Source organism: Crocodylus siamensis, chromosome 1 (genome assembly GCF_052110815.1).
Source record: "Crocodylus siamensis isolate JL-2025a chromosome 1, ASM5211081v1, whole genome shotgun sequence".
Taxonomy (NCBI): domain Eukaryota; kingdom Metazoa; phylum Chordata; order Crocodylia; family Crocodylidae; genus Crocodylus; species Crocodylus siamensis.
In genome coordinates this window covers 219,240,136-219,264,699 of record NC_143395.1, presented here as the reverse complement: position 1 = coordinate 219,264,699, position 24,564 = coordinate 219,240,136, and the positions used below count along the sequence as shown (strand labels likewise).

General features: G+C 49.2%; 1 protein-coding gene across 4 annotated transcripts in view; it reads right to left on the bottom strand.

The window, feature by feature from the left end:
* Window positions 1–1,456: 1,456 nt before the first annotated feature.
* CFAP91 (cilia and flagella associated protein 91) overlaps window positions 1,457–24,564 on the bottom strand; it is a 61,748-nt gene continuing 38,640 nt past the window's right edge. For 2 of the 4 annotated variants that reach the window (XM_090057042.1, XM_090057059.1), the window contains 5 exons: window positions 23,919–24,065; window positions 21,403–21,624; window positions 19,586–19,734; window positions 16,015–16,106; window positions 1,457–12,610 (listed from right to left, as the gene is read on the bottom strand). In XM_090057042.1, the coding sequence (XP_089913168.1) occupies window positions 12,264–12,610; window positions 16,015–16,106; window positions 19,586–19,734; window positions 21,403–21,624; window positions 23,919–24,065 (957 nt within the window). In that variant the 3' untranslated portion in view covers window positions 1,457–12,263. Of the gene's footprint in view, window positions 12,611–15,592; window positions 15,900–16,014; window positions 16,107–19,585; window positions 19,735–21,402; window positions 21,625–23,918; window positions 24,066–24,564 lie in introns of those variants that run through there. The other 2 variants (XM_090057050.1, XM_090057067.1) reach the window with 2 other exon arrangements.

Genomic DNA, 24,564 nt, shown 5'->3' with positions numbered 1-24,564 from the left:
GGCAGCTGCTATTAATGTCCAGAGTGATCATATTACTATGGGCCTGGGATGAAGGGCCAAGGCAGGAGCATAGCAAGGCCTGGGGGTCTCTGGGGTCTAAATGCTACTTCCCAGGCACTAAGGAGAGACAGCAGAGCGGCTGTGACTGGGGACCCAGAGAAGAAAAGCCCCTGGCAGTGGCAAGCAAGGGGCAAGGTGAGGCTGGGCTGGGGGAGCTCGGGCAGGGTCTTGTGCATGTTGTGATGTTGGTGGAGCCTTGCCACATTAGAACCTAGCCAAGGACAGGGGGCTGAAGCTGAGGAAGACGGTGCTGGTGGGGAGGTAAGAAAGCAGCTGGAGGGCCACAACCTGCACCCCCGGCGTCACCCTCTGTGGATGGCAGCTGTGCAGGCAGGGGTCCACTGGGCTGTGCCATGTTCCTGGCATTCATAGAGCGTGGATTTTTCCCAGGGCTTGGGCCCTGTCAGCCTGGGATTTAGCTGCAGTGACCCAGGTTGTGCTGTCCTCCCAGGCACCTGGAAGAACAGTCTCTGGAGTCATGTATGCACCCAGCCACCTTCAACCCACACTGAAGCCCAACCCCTGTGTGCTGGGGGGCGGGGGAGGCACCTGCTTAGTGGCTTTGAGAGAGGGTCAGGTACTGTGGGGCTGGGGCCAACTGAGATCCCAAAGCGCTCAATTCTTGTAAAGCCCCTTCTCTCCCCTCACTCTGTTACTTGTGCAGGGGCTTGCAAAGGGCTACTTGGCAGGCTCTTGAAGGGCATCCATTATGCCAGGCAGGATAAAAGCCAACTCCGTTTGTAGGGTCTCAGGCCAGCAAGCAGCCTCTTCAGACCCCCTCATCTGTCCTTTGCACAGCACCTGTCAGAGGACTTCTCTGTCTGAACTACAGCACAGCTGGTAGAAAAGCATCAGACTTTGACTTAAAAATGGGCAGCCGTTGAGTATCTGCCATGGCCTCTGGTGGGCTGTTTCTCACTCACACTTGTGCTTTATTCCTCCTCTGAGCTTGTTTGGGGGTGCTCTCCAGCTGTCACACCTCATGCTCTCTTTGCCTGATGAAGTCCTTTCAGGACTAGGTACTTAGCAGAATTCACAGATTCTTTGGAAGCTGACACGGCTACGCCACAAGCACTTCTTCTATGGCCTCAAATGTGCCCCCTCTGTCCCCTGGGACCAGCTGCAGTGCTTCTGCTGCCATCTTGCCAGCATCAAGAACTGTGACTTTCTATCTCCCTTGTTTGTATGTCCAAGGGTTGCAGTATCACTTTTGGTCACCACACTGCCTGGGGAGCTCCTGGTCCCTTCCCATGCACCAGTAGAGTCCCCGGTCCTGTCACTCAGATCTGTCTTCCTTGCACTGGGCGATGAAAGAGTGCTTGTTGCTTGCTTGCACCTGGCTTGACATTAGCTGCAGCGTTTCCTCAGTGATGGTTTTTATGTTCTCTTCCAGGTCACCAGTGCAGATGCTAATAGCGTCGAGCTGAGAGCTGGGTGCTGTGGGAAATGTGTGCGCTCCGGGAGAATTCCCCAGCAATTACTCTGTGAAACCTTGCGAGGAGTTGGGTTTTAAGCCACTGAACATATGCCCTGGTGACATAACGCTGTACCATGTGCTACAGAGCCCCATGCCTTACCAGAGTCTCTACTACACTAGCATTCTCCCCTGTGCAAACCCAACTACTGATTTCACCAGACTGCGCCCCAGCACTTGTCAGACAAGATAGATTATCCCCAAAGTGACAGCTCCCAGGCTGCTGCTGATACAGTTTAATTCTCTAATGGAAGACAACACAGACACAACAGAGGAGAAGGAATAAAAAATCGAGGGAGCGTGCTGCCACTTCTGCGTCCGAGGCTTGGATCCCAGTTGCTGGGAGACAGACCACAGTCACAACAGAGGATCTGTGATGTCCGTAGCTGCTCCTGGTGCTCCAACTACTCTTCTGGCCCTGGGAAGTGGAGAGATGTTTAGCAGCTTCGAAACTGTTGAATGCAGGCCCTCAGATGCATGGGCCCCTTCCATTAGCCAGAGGCTAAGTGCATCATGTTTTATACCATCTTGATGTTTTCCAGTGTTCAACAGGCCACTGGTGTTTTTGCACTGACATGACTGCATCAGAGGCCTGGCCTGCTGAAGGGCAAGCAGAGCATTTGGCAACTGAGAAGGCCTGAGGGTTTGTGGAAAAAGCACACTGAGAAGGACCAGTGGGAAAGAACTGATGTTGGTATTTAAGTGTAGCAATGTTTGATAATAGCAACTGTTTAAGCAGTTATCTGTAGGTCCCCCCGCCGTCTTTCCTCCCCTCCTCCTAGCTAAAATGAATGGGCAGTTTGGACCTCAAAGCTGATGCCCAGCCTGCTGAAGTTGGCTCGTGATGGTGAGGGCGTCTTTTCTTTTTCCCTCTGTAAGGAAGAGGACTAGCAACACATTGTTTAATAAAACCTGGGGCTCTAGAGCACAGAGGTGCTGGAAAAGGAAACTGGATTCGTGAGTACGACTGACCTTTGACTAGAGAAGGGGTGGGGGGAGATGGACAAGGACAGGAGGCATCATAGATATATAAATTCAGTTTGGGGACAAGCAAATAGAGACTACAGCTGAGAGCTGCAGCACTGGCATTTGTAGGCCAATTGAATAGCCAGAGATGGTGGTGTTTGGCTCCTTTAAAAGATGACAGGAAACAACAGTCTCAGGAACACTCTTGCTGTCTTGTGGGGAAAGAAGCTAATGGGGCCTTTCAGTCTCCCTGATGCTACTGAGACTTGGTTGGCTTTTTACAGTGATGGAAGGAACATGGTGTTGGCTCAGCCAGGTGCTGTGTTGGGTTTGAAGGTTAATGACTCACTAGGTCAGGGACAGGCAATTATTTCAGGCAGTGGGCCATTTACTAAGTTTTGGTGTGCTGTCTACGGCCTTGTGGTTAGCTCCACCCTTTGACCGGTGCCACACCCCCTGGTTGCCACCTGGTGACCGGAAGTCCCTCCCCTTGCCCCTGGAAGTACTTCTTTCAGCCAGGGTGTTTGCCACCCCGGAACCAGAAAAATTCCAGATTATATTCTAAAAATTGAACATCTATGACGTTCATTAATTTGATTTAAAAAAAGATGTTTGTCCTGATTTACATGTGTTTGTGTAGTGTACGTAGAGGTGATTGTATAACAGCTTAAAATGAAGTCTTAGTCTTGTATATTGTGGGAGAGCGGGTATAGGTTTGTGGGGGGCTGTGAGGGACGATGTGTGTGGGGGTGGATAGATGTGGGTGTGTGTGTGGATGTGTGGGTGGGTATGGGATTTGTGGGGAAATGTGTTTGGAGGGGAGGGTGGCTGGGGGTGTGGGGGTCTGTGTGTATAGCAGTGCGAGTGGGGTGTGTGGGTGGGACTCGCCCTATGAACGAACACTCACTCACTGTACGTGGTGTGTACACACACACACACACACACACACACACACTCCCTCCCTCACTGCTTTCTCTTTCTCTCTCCCTCCCTCACTGCATGGATAGACACACACATGCATGCGCAACCCCCTCCCGCTCCTGGCCCCAGGGTACCAGCATAGTTCCTGTACTCCTGCAGTCTGGTAGTGGAGCTGGGAGCCACATGGAGCAGCTGGCAGGAGGGCAAGGAAGTGCTGAAAGCAGCAGCAGGCCTGGGTGGGGGGGGAGGAGTGGGCAGCAAGCAGGTGCGCAAGAGCACAGCAACAGCCAGGCAGGAGTGCAGGGTCTGTGGCTGTGTCCTGGGACCAGCGTCAATGGGCCCCAGAGCGGGGCAGCAGAACCATGGGGCATGGGCTGACAGGACTCTATGGAGCTGGGTTAAGCCACACTGTCAGGGAGAGTGGGGAGCCAGCCCTGAGCTCCTACCACCCCACTCTAGGCCCCACCAGCGCTGGCCCTGCACTCCTGCCCAGCTGTTGCTGTGCTTCCGCATGCCGGCTCACTACCACTCCCTAGTCTTCCACTGCTGCTTTCAGCGCTCTCCTGCTGGCTGCTCCGGCACCAAGTGGCTCCCAGCTGCATCACCACACTGTGGAACTCAACAGGAGTGAACCCAGGCCAGCACTAAGGACTGGGGCAATCTCCTGCAGTCGTCCCCTGCCTCCCCTATTCCCCCATTCCCCCCCCTTATCTGAGTTTCCCTTTCTGGTAGAGGGAAGCAGGAACAGCCCCACAGTCCCAATCAGAAGCTCTGCTAGGTAGAGGGTTCCGGTTGGGGGCAGCGAGGCAGGGCCAGGCAGGCCTTGCTTCTTAGTCCTGCTGCTGGGCCCCCCTGGGTCCTATTGCCCCTGTTTCCTGTCATCTTTGACAGGCAGCCAGGGGCAGAGAAGTATTACTTTTCTGAAAATAGATAGAATGGCCTGGCAGGACAGATCTGCCCCTACACTAGGCCCTAGAGCAGTGATTCCCAAACTGTGGGTTGGAACCCCAAATGGCATCACAACATCAGCAGATGAGGTTGTGTGGGTGGAGTGCTGTGGGATGGGAGTAAGGGGCCATGCTGAAGAAAAGTTTGAGTAGCCCTACCCTATAACTTCTGTTCAGTGCCCCAGGTCATCAATGCAGTTGTGCTCAGAGCAGCCACTTGGTGCGCTTCTCAGGCGTACGCTGCCACTGACAGCAGTAGTATCTGATCTTTCCTGAGCCAGGGCTCTGAGCATACCTGATCTCCCTCACAGACACATAAAGGCTGTCCTCCATGGAGCTCCCTTCAGAGTGATGAGATCTGCATTGACCTGAAAGCTTGTTACTAAGAGAAGCTCCATGCCCTGCTGGGGTTTAAGCAGCTGTGCCCTGCTAGATTGGACTTTTTCTTGGGTGCCAACACTGCCCTTTTGGCAGCCTGCTGGGAGATGTGGGCACTGGGCTGCTCCATGGGCACTGACAGCTGGGAAGAGCTCTGTCCTGGGTGGGCAACAGCATTTGCTTTCCTGACCATTAGAGATGTATGCAGAGAAGAGCCATATTGGACAAGGCCCAGTGTTATGTGCAGGACATGGGTTTGGAGGAGCAGTGGATGCCCAACCTGACAGGTGGCTGGGATGGGGGAGAGGGTGGGGCTGTGTAACAGGGCAGTCTGTCCCTTTAAAAGGGAACAGTCAGCTCTTTTGAGAGAGCCCAACTGCAGGACATTTGAGAGTGTCTCTCTGGTAGCTCGGGACCCTAAGGGAGAGGGCAGGAGGCAGCCACATGCCTGCTCACTCTGCTGTGCAGAACTAGCTTGCTGCCATGGGCGGGCCAGGCTGCTCTGTTGGGGCTGAGCAGGGGGCTTCCTCCTAGTGCCCAAGGCAGGCAGAAGGGTTTGGCTTTGTTTGTTCATTTGTTCAATATGTAGCAACTGTGTTTTATTTGGGAGGGCTGGCTGGGGAGCTGGTCAGGGAGCAAAGTCTACTGGCCAGGCAACCTGCTTATGGGCTGCAGAGCATGTGCATGCAGGGCAGTGAGAAGAGACAGGGCAGAAAATTGAGTTGTTGTTACTGACTCCCTGCCTCACCCCCATGGCACAGGGCTGCTTGGACTCAACCTCAGGGAGTGGTGCTGTTTCCTGGAGCTGATGCGTCAGGTGCATCTGTTTGTTCCTGGTCCGAGGCCGGGCTGCCCAGGAACACACATGTTTCTGACCCCTTGTCACAGCACCCATGCCCAACACCAACAGGCCTCAGCAGGGAGGCCCTATCTCCAGGAGGAAGGAGGTCCGATTGTCTACTACCGTTCTTCCAGCATGTTCGGTGCTGGGGGCCCACCAGTCTGTCCTCTGCTTTTTGCCCTTGTTGGGAGCCATCAATCTTCTAACCTCCCCCCTCTTTGATTGAAGCTGGGGCAGGGGAAGGGGTTGGGGGGCAAGTAACATCTCTGACTCTCATGAGGACAGGTTATCTCCCATTCCCAGTGTGTCTGCTCAGGTTCACCACAGGGGTCTCCTTTCCCCATTGCACCTTTGCAGCATTTCCTTGTTCCAGATCTCTCCCCTCTCTTCTGCAGTGGACAGAGAGGAGAAGTTCCCAGCCTTCCCATCCATGCCCTTACCACAGCCACTGGATGGAGGGCTGCCTTCCTGTTCCTTGGGGTGTCAGTTGCTGGCAAGTGCTGCTTGTCTTTCAGCATGAGAGTTTTTCACAGGGTCAGTGTCTGACTGCACTGAGATGGAAAAAAACAATGGTTGCGGTTTAAGTGGTGTTCCCAGCTTTATGGCACAGGGTTTTTGGGTGACATCTTTAGCAAATACCTGACTCACTGTGCATTGATGGAGGGAGCTGTACAGAGGGAGGTTGAGAGAGGCACTGACTGGACAAGGCTCTTGGGTGGCAGAAGCTGGTGACAGCATGGATGGGGCTTTGCTGGGAGCTGTGGGCTTGGACAGGAGGCCAACGATATGTCCTCTGTGCAACCATAGGGCTGATCGGACCTGACACCAACAGAATGATTGTGGTGGGCCAGTAGGGGGGTGCTCTGCTGAGTCGCCCACTCCGCTGTTCCCAACCAACTTCCAGGCTCCAAGTGCCTCCCTGGGAGCACCTCACGTCTAGCCAACCCCCTTCCTGGAGCACATCTGCTAGCCTGGGGGTAATGCTGCCACCACCTAGAGTCTGGACAGATCCTGGACTTGTGCCCTCTGGGAAACACAGGACTATTAGCCCTTGAGGGGACTTGACCCACTGTAAGAACTTGGGGTGCTTCCCTCAGTCTGAAGCACAAATAGTGGTCTCCCTTAATCAGCTGAACCAAGGGGACCCCAAGGCCTAATCTAGACCCTCTCCTAATAAGTCTCCCACACTAGGTACAAAGGAGAATTTTATTACTTACAAGGAGTAAGTTTGGAATAGGGTACAGAGTAGAGCAATATCAGAGAAATCCCTTAGAGCAAAGTGGCATGGTAGCTCTGTGTTACTGCAAGCTATATATCTAGTTAGATCTCAGGTAGCTTACTCATAAGTGTCATCCAAAGGCAGGTGGAGATTCCCTCTGGAGGCAAGCAGTTCATTGATCATGAGTTTCAAGAGAGAGAAGGTCCAGCTTCTCTCTGAGTTTTTCATCATGGCTACTGCCCCTCCTCCTGGGGAATCCTGAACTTATGACCTTATTTACCTGATCCAGTGAAGGCCAGCAACTGTTGACTGCCAGCCAGCCAACCAATTTGAAATGCATCGCTGGTTGCTGGGTAGACTGGCAGGGACTTTAGCCCCCTCCCAGTCATGTTGGCATTGCTTAGAACAATAGGGAGCTTAAGCCCCCACCCAGGTGTGTGAGGCGAGTCAGTAGGCAGAGGGAGCAGGTTTCGCCCCTCAGGAACGTATCCAGCTCAGGTTACAACTCGGGGTCAGAGGAGTCTGCCCTCTGCAGTGGCCATGATAACCAAATTGTCAGATAGCAGAGTTTGGGGAGAGACAGAGATGGCTTTCTGCCACAGTGATACAGGGGTGAATCTGTCCTGCTGGAGGGCAGATATTGCCTATGCATTTGTGTGGTCAGGAATAGTGCGACTGAGAAGATGCCAGAGGTCTGGTAACAGCTCTAAGGCCTGGCTGGCATGAGACCTGTCAGTTGATGTAGAAGGGTCTCTGAGGCAAGAATGTGCCAGGGCACAGCCAATCCCTTCCACTGGGTGAAGCGCATCATCCTTTGTCCTGCTCATGATGGTGCAGGACAGGGTGATGTGATCTCCCCGCTTTCCCCGCTCAGCAAGACCTGCTCCTATGGTCACAGTGGATGGGGCTGGCTGAACAGGGCACTCAGAATCCCCAGCATCTAGAGAGGTGCCCCAGCTTTCCTCAAGCCCCCAGAGCACCTACCTGGACTGGCTGGAGAGTGCAAGGAGCTCAGGCTGCCTGTACTCTCCCGCCATGGAGCTAATAGACGTCTGCCTCAATAAAGTGGCAGAGTCTATCACTACGTTTTGTTGCGCCACTGATTTTCCTTTGATGTGGCACAACAAAGGCAGCGATATTAGCTCACCGTTTGTGACGCCATAAGCATGTTTATGGCAGCACAAATGAGACATCAGGTGGCATCTGTTTCCACCCTTGTGGGCAATGCTTTTAAGATGTTTTTATGTTGGCAAGAGTCCTAGAGTAAATGCTGTTACACTGGTGGAAGTGGTGTTGCTGCTATGGAGTGTCCTGTACCAGGAACTGGTCTGAGCTGGTCTGATAAAAGCAGAGCTTTATAAGCTATGCCAGCACTGGAAAGGTGTGCATGGGCAGTGCTACCCAAGAAAACCCCTTCTTAGGGCCTGGTCTATGTGAGACAGTCTGCATCAGTACACCAGCCCTGGGGAGCCTGATTCAGAGGAACGGGATCCCTGGTCCCCTTGTATTGCAGAGAACACAGGAGCCACATTTTGCCATCTCATTTTGCATCAGCAGGTCTCCTCAGCTATTGCAAACTTCCCCTGCAGCATGGCCAGGAGCAGCCATCATGGCAAGTCTGCACGGGAACCACAGTCAACATTAGTGCAAGTTTCCTGTGTGCCAGCTGTGTTTGATGCAGGCCTGGAGGAACTGCCAGCCTATTTCAGACAGAGATGACCTAAAGGCCGTACTCTCTCCCTGCCAGGGAAGGAAGCGGAGCCTCTGGCCTTTTCTGGTCAAGCTGCAGTCCTACCTCCAGCAAACTCTCAAAGAGACTGTGGATGGCAGCTGAAAGCATTTCTGCCAAGAATCCTACCTAACTCCTAGGTCTCTGGGGGTGGAGAACAGCAGGTATAATGCTGCACTGTCCTGTGCGCATCCTGCCAACCGTGACTTCCATGCAAGAGATTACATGATAAGGCAGGGGCGGGCAATTATTTTGGGCGGAGGGCTGCTTACTGAGTTTTGGCAAACCGTCAAGGGCTGCGTGACAGGCAGCCAGGGCAGATTAATATTAATTTTCTAAATTTATTTAGGGGCCCTGCAGGCCAGATAGAATGGCCTGGCGGGCCACATCTGGCCCCCGGGCTGCATTTTGCCCACCCCTGTGATAAGGGAATACTTGAAGGGCTGCCCTAAAGAAGAGGGAAAGCACCATTCTTCTCTTGCTACTGAGAGGAGGATGCAGGCCAATGTCTTAAAGTTGCAGCAAAGTAAGTTTAGGATGGAAAGCTGGAAAAACTTCTTCACTGTTAAAACAGTGAGGCCACGGAAGACTGCCTAGGGAAGTTGTGGAGTCTTCTGCACTGGAGGTGTTCAAGAAGAGGCTGAACAGCCAGATTGGGGCTGATCTAGATGCAGCCATGCCTACGTTCTATGGGTATTTCCCATGTGTCTGGGCTTTTCTGTACCCCCACCCCTTCCTGCTACATGTCACTGTTTTTAAGCCTTCCTCAGAGGCATTGGGTGTTGGCTACAGCTAGGGCTAGGGACTGCAATTAGGCTGGGCAGATTGTCCTGCTAGGAGTAAAGCCGGAGGTTCCTGGCTAGAGGGTCTTGCCCCTTCAGTCAGAGTCAGACTGATAGCCATATTTGGGGGGAGGAATTTTACCCCATGGTCAGATTGGTATGGAGTGTGTGTGTGTGTGTGGGGTGGGGAGTTGTCTTCCTTTGTAGACACCTTCTACCTGAGTATGGGTATGGCCTTCTACCTGAGACCTCTTGAGCATGTATTGACAACTTTTTATAGAATCAGGACATTGGCTGCCATGGTTCCCTGGCTTTGCTTGTGGCAGGTTAGGGTGTTAGGTCTATGCTGTGTCAGGGTTGAGGGTAGTCTTATGTAAAATTTAGATTATGGTTTGTATGGGACAGTTTGGATGGGGACGATCTTGACTCAGGCAAAGGGTTGGATTAGATGACCTCTGCAAGTCCCTTCCAGCTTGACTTTTCTATGATTCTTCAACATAGTCTTCCTGTGCCACCTGGGATCCACAGCAGGGACAGACTGATGGTGCCAGGCAAGGGCAGTGAAGGCCACATTCCTGCCTTCAGGAGTTGGGACACCTTTGTCCAATAAACAGTCACGTCACACATGGAACCAAGAGGCAGAGAGCACATTTATTTCAACATGTGTGTTTAGAAACAGAGAGGAAGTGCAAGGCTGGATCCAGCCAGAGGTCCTTCTCACCCAGTGTCCCATCTATAGCAGCAGCCTGTGCCTCAGGAGATACCAAGAAGAACCCCTTCGGCCAGCCAAAATGGGACAACTGCCCTCAGGATGGGCTCGTTTTGACCTGGAAGAGAGAGAAGCTTAAGCCCTTCAGCATCAAGTTTTTTACTTCTCTCAAAATTATTATCCATGCCAGGCATCCTTGCCATCTACAGCAATGTCCAATGCTTCTTTGAGTCTTGGAAACTCCCTGGGCACAGAGTTTCACAGCCTGATTGTGAAGCAAGTGGGAGAGCACTTCTCTGGCCACCTTCCAGTTTCACTGAATGTCTGCTCTGGCCTTGAGACAGGAGAAGGCGAGATCCAGCTCCACCTTCTCAGTCCTGCTTGAGGTTTTACACCTAGGTTGTTTCATTGTTGCCTGCTTTTTGTCTCCTGCATGTAACCATCCCACCCCATAAATAGGGACGGCCCTGCTGGGAGCAATCAGTGGGACTAGGTCACCTCCTGAAGTCCCTTCCAGTTGAATACTCATGTGACTCTGATCACCTCCACCTTTTTTCACAGGAGGGCTTCTCCATGTCATTAATCATTCTTATCCCTCTACTACATCTGCAACAATGATGAAGCCCAGCAGGTCCAGCCAGTGCCCATGTGTTGTCACACTGGTGTGCAATCACTTTCTTTTCCCTGACTCCCCTTCTCCCATGACTTGCTCCTCACTAAGGTATAGGACTGCACGGCATTCACTCACCGTTATTTTGTTCCCTCTGTTTCTAATTCTTCCCCCTAAATATCACAACAAAGATGAGCAAATGCACAGCCACTGTAGGGGCCACTGAGGCTAAGTCTCTAAACAACTGCTGCTGGCATTTCAGAAAGATGGAGCTGCACAGGGCATTAGCAGCTACCTACTCAGCAGCACCCCTGAGGTACAAAAGGCAACAGTGGTAACCAGGCACAGAAAGTGGCCAGCTCATGCTGCTAAGTGAGGCAATATACAGAAACACTAGCAACCCAGCCTTACCCTGGTAGTGGAGGGGAACCTGGTAGCTTATGCCTTAAATTGACTTTAAACAAGTAGCTAGATTATGGCATGGCAGCAGTGAGCAAGCACTCTGGATGTCTGCTGTGGCCATGTCACATTTCCTGAAGAGCTGGATGTGCTGGGTGTGGGCAGGCAGGTCCACCTAAGCTTTCGATGCTAAACCTATAGAAATCTGTTATCTTACAGGCCATTCTGCCACCACAGCTCTGATGCACGACAGCCAGATCTGCTCAGCTGAGTGTCACTGAGGCACTTCTGTGAGGAGGGCTAATCCTATGATAGAGTCATGCTGGCTCTGGCCCTTACTGATCATGTCAAAGGCAGCAGAGCAGTGCCTGTTCAGCTTCACAGTGTGTTAATAATGAGCTGATCTTATGGAAGTGACTGGTGGGGGGTCAGGTTGGGTATGGACCTCAGACTGTGGTACAATCCTTATGCTCCCTGCTGCTATGGCATCTCTCATCTCAACAGCGAGGCAGTGGAACAGACTGCCTGGAGGAGCTGTAGAATCTCCTTCGCTGGAGGTGTTCATGAAGCTGGATAAGCACTGCTCAGGGGCAATCTAGGAGTAGCCCGGGTAGCGGGCTGTGAAGAGCACTAATTGGAAACCCAGGAGTGCCTCTAGCATGAATTGCTGGGAGATCACAGATGATTTCTGCAGCCCAGAGTAGGTGGACACTAAAGATGACCACACCCAGCAGCAGCAGAGTGAAGCAGAGGTCATATGGTCGTAGTTACACAGCCAGCTCAGTTGTGAACAAAGATTAAAGGGGCTGAGATAAGCTTATGGAAAAGAAAGGATGACAGGAGATGTGATGTGTGGAGGTGTTTGTTGGTGGCAGAGTACAAGGAGTGAGGAGTCCTGTGGCTCCTATGCCCCTAGGCTAACCTCCCTGCATCTGGATGTTCAGACAAGGAACTTCAAGGCTTAGATGGGGAAAAGTCTCCTAGGCATTACACCAAAGCTTGCTGCAGGCTGCTCTAACCAGGGGCTTCCACGCTGCAATACATGCTGGGCAGTGATGGTGGCTGCCAGCTGCACAATCCAGAACCTGCTGCCCTCACATAGGGTCACCCTACTAGGGAGAGATGCTCCCTCAGCCTTCAGGCTCTGGGTGCAACTTCCCACCTTCCTTTCCTTTTCAGGGGGGTGGAGCTGCAAGGCCCCAGGGGGGAAAATACAGGCAGACTCACCCTATTCATCTCCTGTCTCCTTCTGTGGAGTGATGTAATCCTGCGTGCCCTTGTCTGTCTCTGCCAACCCACCTTGGCTTCCCTTCTGCACCATTTCAGAGGGTACTTGCTTGGTGAGGGTCACAAATGGGTGCTCTGTAGCCTCTGGCTCAGTAGCTGTGCTGCTGAGAGTGGAGCTGACTGTTGAACTGGAAGAGCTCTCAGTCAACCCGATCACAGATCCTTCCAGGACTCCTTTGTCCAATGCCTGTTCGGGTAGCATAGAGGAGCTCTGTGCCACTACCATGTCTGTGCCTCCGTGGATGATCTGATGAGCTGCATTGATGTGTTTCCGCTGAGACTGCCTCACTGTACAGAACAGAGAGAGAATTGTTGCTTGGTGCTGCCTTGCTATGACTTCTCTGCAAGGTGAGAGAGAGAGTGCAGCACTTGGTCAGCAGAAGCTGTGGAAAAGCCTGGCTCCGGAAAAATCACACCCTTCTGCTTTGTGCTGATAGGGTTCTACTGCCACCTAATAGCTGCAGACAACCTTGCATTGAGCTTCACAGGTGAGTGACGGGAATGGGAAGCAAAATCAGATGCGTTTCTTTTCAGCATGGGCCAAAAGTGCCCTCAGCACAAGCCTGTATTTTACAGTCGCTTCCCTGCCCTTGCTCACTAGTCACAATAAGCTGTTGGATGCACACGTCTGATTTGGGCTGTTTTTGAGTGCTAGGTTCAGAGTTTGCCTGGACCCATGGAGGGAGCAGACCTGTTTGGTTACTGGGTCCATTTTCCTAAGGCCAGTGCGGAACTGTACCTATTATAGTTCTAATCTAGTTTGGCTTTATACACTTCATTCACTTCCGTAGGGAGATGGCTTCCCAGACAAAATGACCTAGCCTGCCTTTCCCTTTTCTTAGTTTTTGCCATTGCTTGTTCTCTTTATAGCTTGCAGATACTGGAAGCTATTCCCACCACGATAAAAACAAATGTGCACTGCAGGGAGGTAGAAATGAACACTTTAACAGTTTTTGAAACCTGAAAGGGTCCAAGTCTGTCCTGTGGTTTGGGTTCACCTACACTGAGAGACTAAGTCATGTTTTAACTGTAGAACTTGAATTACACAGAAGTTTCATATGCTGGGACTGGGTCCCCAACAAGGGAGATGTCAGGGTGCAGATGGGAGCTCAGTGTCATCTCTGAACGTGGCCCATGTGCACTTTATCCATCTTCCAAATCCAGAATGAAAATGTCAGATAAGGCTAGATAGACCTCACACCAAGCTCTGCAGTTCCCCTCTCATCTGATATGAGCTTTCAGTTGTTTCTTTTAGCCAATTTTTAGTCTACAGACAATGCTCCTTCTATCCCAGGCACTTTGACATCATCTCCAGAAACACCACAGGAAATACTAAAATTCAGAGAGCTGCTGCATGCCCTCATCCACTCACCGTGATTCCAGCTAGAAAAAAGGGGACTCACATTGGCAGGGGCAAGTTTTGTCCTTTTAAAGCCCCCCTGAGCTGTGATTGGCCTATTTGGGTTACACCCTCCACATAGCTGGGCCAAAGATCTCTATGAGCTGTAGCTGTTTTCTTCATGCCAACCCACCTCCAACACGTATACTATCCCCTGGAGCAGTGGCCCTCAGTTGTGTGTATGGGGAGACGGGGGGCACAGATGGATTTGTTCATCTAGCAGGCCACCCTGAGTCCTGCCAGTTCCAAGGAAAATTTATAAACTTGAGAATGTGCCAAGTTGGTAAAATAGAGATCATAAATTCACAGTAGATAATCTGGTCAATTAAATAATTCCCAGCAGAGCTTTCTGCACTGCCATGAAATTGTAGCATGCCGAGTATAATGATGCATGTATTAACCAAAATAGCTGTATGTGATGTTCCCTTCAGCTGTCCAGGGAAGTGGGAAACTTACTTACCTGGTAATTCTGCCTCTCTGCAAACATGACTGCACAAGATCCTCACACCTGAGCCTGGGCTCCACCATAAAACTGGCAGAAGTCCTGTACTCTTATGGAGTTTTGAACCATAGGGGCAGTCATAGCAGGGTAAATTATGAGCCAGGCCCCATCCTGGCTGGGATGCCAATCCATTGTTCTTAGAACATTCCCAGTAGCTCCTTCTTGATGATGGCTGGAGAAGAGCTCCTTGCAAGAGCTGGAACCCAAAAGCTACAGCCTCACTTCTGGCAGAGCGCAATGCACCCATTTCTGGTTCCAGTTGATCCTGACTTTTGGTAGTCTTTGCCTCTGTCACTTTGGACTGTTTCAGAGAAGCTTTGCTTAAACTCAGTGTCTCAATTCTTGCCTAGTTACCTCTGTAAGTTTGAACGTCTCATTCTCTTCAGTCTCTTCATGCTGGAGTTTTCCCTGTTCCTGTGATCAGGCATGGCCATTGTGGGACCCTCTTTCTACCTGGTCTGTTTTGAGACAGGCTGACCCCAAATAAACAGGCATATCCAGGTGAGGGCATATCAGTAAGGTGACCCTGCAACATAAACTTTTGCCTCTTTCTGGACTCTGCAGAACACTGGGTAGGGGTTTCATTGAGCTGTTGACATTGCCCCCCCCCTTGTTTCTGTCCTGCATGATTGTTTCCTGGGTTTGCAACTAAATGTAAGTAGCTAGAAGGTGACTTTTCATGATGTGTTGATGCTCAAAAAACATTGTCATGGTACATGCTGTTATTTGTAATGCTCTAAAGTGTAGTTCTAATCTGAAAAGTGATTATATAAACATGACCCTTCCTACTCATGGATCTGATCTCTGGGTGCATCAGTGTTAATGGCTTCAGACTTCAGTGATCACAATGGCTTTGTCCTTCTTTGGGAGAACTGCAGAGCCAGTACAGCTAAGAGAAAGGCAGCTTGAGTTGATTCTAGCTCCTACACAGTCAACAGAATGTTGATGTTAGAGGCACACAAAACAGAAAGACACTACTATGATTCTTAGATCCCAGAAAACAGCTGCATGGCTCATACTTGGTGGTAACAGGAAATATTTTACCAAGAAACTAAGCACATTTGCTCTAGAGTCAGAAGGAGAAAACACTGAACTCTTCTGATGCTACTTTTACACTTACTTTTCAAAGTCAGTCCAACTGAGGTCCCAGAACACAAGACTTAACGCTCTTTCATGGCCTTCATCAACACACATGGTTTTCTACTGTCTGCCCATTTCCTATGCTTTGAAGCCATACTATTCCTGTTTGAAACAATGCTTCTCTCTAAAACAGGATAAAATTTTCCACTCTAATACATGATATCACTGTAGTCAACCTGAGGTCATTATTTCTGTTCCTGGTTCTCAACAAATTAGAAAAACAAAAGCGCAAAGAGAAGCCAACTTTATACACTTCCTTGTATATTTTACACTTGCATAAATTAATAGAGACTTACAGTCACTGGATGCTGGGGCATAGTTGATTACTCACAGATGTATTACTTAAATCCCCTGTTCTAGTTTTGTTTTTTAAGAAACAATACAGTTCTTCAGCTCCAGGTGCAATTTCATGGACTCTGATGTAGATATACCTATTTACCTAAGAGGTGAATTTGAACTGGCTTGCTAGGAGGTCTGGACTGCATCCCAAGCCTCACAGTAAGCACCAGAGGAGCCTATGAAAAATGTGTGGCTTCCTGATGGATCAAAAAGAGGAGCTTTAGATCACAATGAAACTTTGGTACTGTGGACTTCTCACTTAATGAATCACAGGAAAATCAATGAACCACATGACATTATTAGATACCTCACCTTTCTCCTTAACAGAGATTTTCTCTACTTCCGGAATCAGGAAGCTGTACACCAGCTCTGCAACAATCTCTTCTGACTGCAGGTAAGTTCGGCTATAAGAACAGACACGGAGAGTTGTGTCAGACTGGTCTGCTTTGCTTAAATGTCCACCCTGTGCCCCTCCCACACACACTTCCCTCTTTAATTTATTTTTAATTGAGGAACTATTGTGAAGTAGGTTTTGTCCTGGTGAAAATAGCTGTCAGTCGGGAGAATTCAGACCTCTGTTTAACCCTCTTGACAGGTACACTGCACTGCCAGCCAAGTATCACCAAGGCAGCCCTGCTGAAGTGTCTCACTGCTATACTACAGGGAATCCCCTCCCCACAGGAGGGAATGTCTCTTTGTTAATACAGGCCCTGGCCATGTCTACATTGTGCTGGTCATGTGTCCAAAGCAGGATGTTCTGAGTAAGCCCTGCCTACCCACCCCCGCATACACACTCCAAATAAAGAAATGTGCAGGAGAGGCTGCACCAAAGCTGTCCTCAGTGGCTCTAGTATGCCTCTAGTGTACCAGAGACCTAGTATTCAAGGATGGCTGCAAAGGCATTATCTGGAGTGGCCTTTTTGGCATATTTCTGGATTCAGAGCGTGTCAGCCAGAATGGGTCTGAGGCAGGCTCAGGGCTGTCCCAGCCAGGACCACTGCCGCCAGGCAGGCTTGTCCTATGTGTCTCTGCATAGATTGCAGAGTGTCCCCATTTGTGGTTTCCCTGCTGGCTAGTTCCAGTGCTGTTGTAATATGCTGTGACCCAGGCCCGTTTTCCTCTCAGGTGAGGTACCAGCTGGCTCAGAGGCCCAAAGTGCTAACTATACTAAATTAGGCTCATGGGCTTCAACATTTTGGTGATAACACAAGAACTGCCATACTGGCTCAGACCACAGGTCAGGGGCGGGGAATTATTTCAGGCGGAGAGCTGCTTATGGAGTTTTGGCTAGGCATCAAGGGCTGTATGACAGGCAGCCAGGGGCAGATAAATATTAACTTTCTAAATTTTTAAGGGGCCCTGCGGGCCAGATAGAATGACCTGATGGGCCACATTTTGCCCACCCCTGACATAGGTCCATCTTGCCCAGTGTCCTGTGCCATACGGGGCAGAGAGTGGATGCTGAAAGGGAGAGTAAACTGGGTATGACCAGGGTTTTTTGTACTGTTCCTCTCACTTGCAAACTCCAATATTTAAGGTGTCGGAAGTTCTGATTCAGAGGTTATGCCTCTCACTGCCATGTTTAATAGCTACTGATGCCCCTTTCCTCCAAAAATTTGCCCAATCCCTTTTTTCAATCGAGTTAAACTGTCACCTTCACAACATCTAGTGGCAATGAACTCCACACTTTAATAACATGCTGTGTGAAAAAGAACTTCCTTCTGTTAGTTTTAAACTTGGTACCTATTCGTTTCATTTGTGACCCCTAAATCTTGTATCATGAGAATAAATCCCTATTTACTTTCTCTTCACCATTTAGCATTTTGTAAAGCCATATCACGCACCCCCTCAAGCATCTCTTTTCTAAACTGAATAGGCCTAGCCTCTATAATCTCTCCTCATACTTATCTGGCTGTACAACACAGAGGTACGTCGGTGTAAAACAGGCTGTATGTTGAAGGGATTCCTAAGGCTCATCTCTAAGGAGATCAGAGACACTGAACTGAAGGGACAGCTTCTTCAAAAAAGCATTCCCTACTGATGCTCTAGCTAGATATCATCCTGAGGTGTTTTCAGCAACAGAGGGTGCATCTACATGTACAATTAATGTGACTCTGCAATAAACTACTCTTGCACTCAGAATCTACGCACAGGGCCATTCTGGGAAGGGGGGGGTGTGAATTAGGGTGACTGCCCTGGGCCTCGCACTTAGGGGGGCCCTGTGGACCTGGTTGAAGCAGCACAGCGACTCCATGCTGCCACTAGCTTCACATCTCACTGCTTGGCATCCCTGGCTGCCGAATGTGCCACCAGTTTTCTCGCATCCAGGGGTGGGGCCCCACACCCTGCTTGGGTTGTCTCTCACTACACGTGTGCTTGGGACAGCAGCAAACTAAGCTGGGGAGGAGCAGTTTAGGCCAAGGCTGCTCTGCACCCCCACAGCAGCCAGGAGGAGCTCCAGGCTCTAGCTGCAGCTGCACAGGTGCCAGCCCTGGGCTGGCAGAGGATACGGGGGTCATCCCTGGGCTCTGGCTCATGGCAGCAATGTGGCCCATGGTCTGGGGGGGAAGCCCTGTGCTGGAAGGGGGCATGGAGGGGTCAGGTCTAGGCAGTAGGTGGCTGTGTTGGTCAGTGGAGGAGACGGTTGGGTCATGAGGCTCTTGCAGCTGCCATGTGGCTAGGCAGCAGGCAGGAGCGTGGCCCCCAGCTGACTGGGTTGACTGGGCACAATTTACTCCTGGGTCAGCGTCTATACGTGCAGTGCCATGCAGTAAATAACTCTGCACTAGTATAGTACTTGTATTTACAAGTACCACCCTACTGCAGTGTTTATTAGTTTCCTGTGGCCTAATAACACTGCACATGTAGATGCAAGATACTTACTGCAGAGCTAATTGGGCAACTCTACAGTAAACATCTCATGTAGATGCACCCAGGATGTACTTAAGTCTACACAGACAGAAGCGAACAACGCTGCTTTATTGAAACCTGGTAATTTCTTGAAGTTCTGATTTCTGAACAAAAAGGTGGCAGATGTTTGTGTCTGCAGCATCTCTCCCAAAGCTGATCTATAAAAATATTATCATAAATCAATAAGAAGATACCAGGGCCTAGGTGTTGTTTTAAGCAATTCTCCTATATTTTTGTTACAGGGTCCCTTCAGCACTGAAGAGGTGTAGGAAGGGGCAACTCTCAGAACCCATGTACCCAAGGGCAAATCTGACCTTCCTGTGTATAAATACAGTTCTAATAGATCTATAGAAATTTGTGTCTGTAGAAGTCTGTATCAAATTCTGTCCTTCACTTGACACTGGGATCACCACTGAAGGACATGACCTACAATTTTAGTATGCAGTGAGTGACCTGGACTCAGGTAAAACACCAAAAGCCTTGGTCAGTCTCAGCCCTGGCTTCAGGGCCTCTAGGGCAGTCAAACAGTAGAGACCCCTACGTCTACAGCAGGGTGTCTGACAGGACCTGCACCCAAGAATGTGACTAGAAGACCAAAACAAAGAACAGTGTCCAGTCACTGTTTGGAGACTTGTGAGTTCAACTACAAGAGACTGGCAACTGTCTATTAAATTCAGCCACAATGGTAACAGAAGCTCCTAACACCTGATAACATGTTGTTTTCCAAGCCACAGTCACAGTAAAACAAGGTAAGTGCTTCATCTCTTGAATGGTAATAACCCCTTCCTGCCTACTTGCCCTGTATGCTCTGTGGGTCAGCAGAGTCTGAACTCTGAGATGCTGCACATGCAGTGATATATTGCATGTAATGGTGATAACACTGTGTGGCACCCCATGGCACACCTGAAAGGATCTCAAGGCACCCTCGTTGAGAACCAGTGATATACTGTAGGGGTAGGCTTTTAGGACATACCGACTTTCCATTTCATAAGCGATGTCATTGATTTCCACCGCCATCCTCTGAATCTCTTCCCGGGCTTGTTCTTCAGCTGTGTTCTCCATGCTGTTCAGGATAATGTCTTCCAGGTAGGAATCAACAGTGCTCTGGTGCACCTTGACCACCTGAAACAAACACCACAATGTTCCTCTGACTCAAGGCACAAACATTCACTGCTATGTAATACCTATTTGCCGGGACCAGTTGTTGGGCGAGGCAAAGGCCATGGTGTCTCAGAAGAAGACCCACCACTACAGTGGAGTAGGATGAGGGCTTATAGGCGTAGAAATAATTTTCTAAATACTCAGAAGGGATTTAGCATAGCATAAAGAACCTTTTGTTATTGCCCTTTTCCCAAGGAGATTGCTGTAAGGAAAAGAACAATGCCAGAAGCAAAACTGTTCTCTGTTAGGTTTATAGACACAACTCTCCAATCTTTTCTACCATGTGTTAGTTCCACTTGCTAAATGGCACCCCTTTCTCCTGGTCTTGGTGACAAATGCCAGCAGCTGGCTTCAATAAACTAATCAGCTTTCAGTCACACAGGTTCTGAAGCAAAATACTCCATTGAAGCAGCTGTAGCAACGTGGAATGAAAACAGGCTGAACAGACTGGTTTTCTCCTAATGCGTCCACACCAAAGGTTCTCAGACACTGATCTGTCTGGTAGGATTCAGAGGGCTGTTATATCACACTGTGCTGAATCCTCATTTCCACCTCATGGCATGGGCAAGATAAATTGGGAAGAGGAAATAATGTTAGAGGGAAACTACACTTCAAGATTAATTTTTTACCCTTAAAAAGGAGGGCACATATATTTTAGCCTTTTGTCTTAGGTAGCATCATTTTTCCCTATGAGCACTCTCTGTGGCTTCCCTGAGTACATCAGTGATGGTAAATTGGTGATGGAGAAGAGCTCAGTATTGAACTGTGACTCCCCTTTGGCAGAGTCTATCCTGGACAGGTCTCCGTCTTATAATGAGCAATGAGGCAATGGGATACAACAGTAGTGAGACTGGGGGATTTCCTGTGATCTGTTATTGTTGCTTTAAAATGAGCTTGTGCTGTTCTGGCTATCACACTGCTTATAGCCCTAATTCAAGGTCTAGCTGCAATGAGGTAGGGTCTGTAAACATCTCTGCTTACAACCACCTTACCTGAGAGACCATCTGCCATGGGGGCTGACTTATAACTGGGCATTAGCCCTAAGCTTCTGGCCTGTCCAGAGATAGCAGAGCTGTTTCTCTAGACAAAGATATATTCATGACTGGGGACCTATTGAAATCGCAGTTTCATAGATTTTATAGAAACCATGAAAAATGATATTGTCTGCAATCACTGGGAAATACAGCATTGGCTGCGATTTCCTGCAAAATAAACCACAAAAAAAAAAGCAGTAGCAAAGTAGACTGAGTCAAGCTATGCTCTGCCAATCAGTGGTGAGGGGCAGGGCCAAAAAAGCAGTAGTGACATAGATTGAGTGAAAGTGCCCTCCCACCAATCGGCAGCGAGGGATGTGGCTGCCACAAAATCAGCTGTGTGTGTCATGTGTGGGCTGTGAAAAACCCACTGTCTTGCCATGACTTAGACAGGTCCCTATTTATGAAACAAGGCTTAATGACTACCAGATCCACACAATTAAGCTGAACAGGGAAAATGTCTTCACTAGAGGGAGAACCATCCCATCCCAACATCTCCTGGCCTTGCTGAAGTCAGCTGAAGCGTTTTTGACTCTCCTTATAAAGAGTGAATCCTCCCAAGCTGCCCACAGTCACCTTAATCTCTTCCACTTGCCTGTTTGAAGATCTCATCCTCCTCCCGCCGGCGTCTCTCTTCCACCTGGCGGCGCCCACTCTCCTCTGCTTCCCGTATCCGTCGCTGCCGCTCACCCAGCATGGTGAAAGCATGGATCCGCCGCTCCTCCTGTAACCTCACCAGCTCTTTGGACAGGAAGTCAAACATGTTCACCAGTGCCCGCCCTTCTATCCAGGCCAAGTGGTTCTCGATTTGTGACAGCTTAGAAAACAAAACAGAGGCAGACTGTCTTACAGGCCATAAGAAATCTATCCCCCAGCCCCACCAAAAGCATGTGAACCCCCCCCCTACAGAGGCCATGAGATGAACTTGAGTGTTGCATTTTTCTTTTAAATAAAAAGCTCTTGTTCCGGGCTGTGCTAAACCCCCTGTCCATTCAGGGACTGCTAAGGTGGCAGAACTGGTAAATGGGAAATACTCTAGGAACAAGAGCAATTCATTGTGGCTGTAGTGAAATAAACTCTCCGCTTCTCCTTCAACACAGAGGAATGCGATGCAGGAGTGCTCTGTCCTCAAGCTATTTTGAGCTGCTGAAACAACTAGACAACTTGCTGTTGAGGCTGCTCTGACTTATGCAGGGGACTTCTCCAGTTCCCAGAATGTGGTAGGTACAAAAGCAACAAAGCTATGTTCCCTGCCTTCCCGCCCTAGCCTTCTGTGCTGAGTTCAGCTGAACCAGCACAAGTGTCCAACAGTTGCTAATGCAGTTTCTGTCTGGGAACTGGAAAACCAAACCCATGGATTTAAGGGGGAGGTATGTGTCAGGAATAAGGGCTATAGAGAAAACCAGGCTATTGATGGAATGGCAAGGCTGGTAGTAGATGCACTTAAATATAAAACTCACATGAAGAAAAAATCCCCCAGTAGCAGGTAGTAACAAATGGGGTTTCCCACATCATCATGACTCTTTTCAGGTTGCTACACACTTCTAAATCAGCACACAGGAATGTAAAAATGTCACTGCCATACAGAGCTATACGAGAAAGAGCTCTTTGCAAAGTGCCAAAGGCTGTGAGGATAGAGGGATGAAGGTTCAGTCTTTCTACCATCCTAGTGGGAACAGAAGACATGGGACTATTGTCTGTCCCTCCTCCTTAACTCTTGGGACACTGGATGTAACGATTTTCTGGTTTAAACAGACGATGACAATGATATTCCAGGGTTCTATGAGAATTTTGCTTTCTGTCAACAATCCCAGAAAACAGGGTAGCTTCTGATCCACCTCCTTCACCTTGTTTCTAACCAGGATGCTACTCCTAGCCACAAAAACAGGAATTTTTGTTTTCATTAAGTTGCATGCTTCAGCTAGCATTTCCTAACTGTTTTTTTCCTAACTGTTCTTTTCTAGCAGCATTAGAACTGCTGGTACTTAAAGTGGCTACCATAGTCTCTTAAGAAATGAAAGTTGCAAATCACTTTCTATGCAAATGTACCCAAATATACAAATATTTGATCAGTGGGAAGTTTTCCCTTTAGGAAGGTTACAAGGTACAATTTCAAAAGGAAGCCATTTATACAACAGCTGTACAGGCATCCTTGTCATGGCCTGTACTATAAAGCACACATTACAGAGATACTGGTACATGCAGGTTGGTTCTCCTTTGCCCTAAACAGAAGTAAACAAAACTTCCTGCAAAGCTATAGGTGAACAGAGCCTTTTGGATGGATTTAACCACAAGTTAAAAGCCCTGAGCTTTGGAACAGGCTCTAGGGAAAACAAAATCAAGAGGTGGAACAGAAAACAGCAGGGGATTGGTTCACTGTCCAGAGCAAGGTTCAGAGATATCAAGATCAAGCAATCAACATCTTTAATGGTTAATCCCACTCTTACTCCTTTCCTTGATGAGGTGGGACTGCAATAACCAATACAATGGCCTTGTTATTCCCACAAGACAGGCCAGTACAAAGATGTGTAAACATGCAGGAGGAGCAAGGCTATGACTAAATAACAATGACACAAAATCTGTTCATTTAAATGGCTGACACATGGATGACATGCATGTATCACTTCATTACCTGAACGGGAGGATGATATCAATTGTAAAAGGAGGCGACTGACCCCAGTCAAACAGACTGTAATCCAGCCAAACTGGTTTGTATAACGATGCACATTTTTCATGTACTGAGAGCTCTGGAAATACACATACTCCAGTGACAAAGGAAGTACAGCCTGGGCAGCAGCTAGGCAACCTTCTAGCTATGGTGCTCTCTGTTCGCAGGGCCTGTCAGACTCAAAAGGAACCCTTCTAGCAATGAAAGAAAAGTTCAGTCCCCACATCTGTTCAGTCTTTGCCCCCCAGCTAGGAAGCCTACTTAGGCTCATTTTGGACATGTCTTTGACAGGGATCACACAATTAATTTCTGCAGCATTTTCTAAGTAGGTTGGTATAATTGGAACAAGAAAATAAATGGTGGTGATGGGGAGGGGGGGAAGGAGGGGAGGAACAGGAGTGGACGAAGGAACAGGATTATTCTATGCAGGTTTATAGCCAAACCTTGTGCTCATGCAAGTCACGTTGTCGCTGCAAAGCCAGAGTCACTTGCTTTTCTGCTTTCTTTAGCAGCTGTCTGTCCTCCTGCAGTGCATGGGTGGTACGCAGCTCCCGAATCAGTTCTAGCCGCTTCTCTTTCCCTTCAAACATCTTTGAAATAGAGATGAGAGATAAAATCTAAAGCGTCTTGCAAACAGAAAACATCCTTTTCCTCTGAGCCTTAGGATCATCTGTTTCCAAGATCAAATTCTCTACCATTAATGCTTGGACAGTTGAAGAATTTCTCTGATGCTCCTGGCAGGAAACCAAGCCCTCTGCAATGAAGATATGGGCACAAACAACCCTTTTATTACTTAGTCAAAGGAGAACCTCTGTTCTCTTTCAGTCATGTTAGGATTTTCCCAGATTTTTACCCAGCAAAGGAAGTCATGTTTTGTCCTTTCCCCATTACCTTCTTCGTGTCCCAGTCTGGTATCCACTGCTCTCTGCCTTTCCACATGGAAGAGAGATAGAAGTGGAGGCCTTGCTCTCCCTGTCCTGAGAACTGCTTATCTACCTTGTTTAACCCCACTTGGTGTTGCCCCTTCTTGACCCAGTGCCTTCTGCATTTGGGCGGTGTGTGGGAGTGTCCCCTACTCCCACTGAGTAG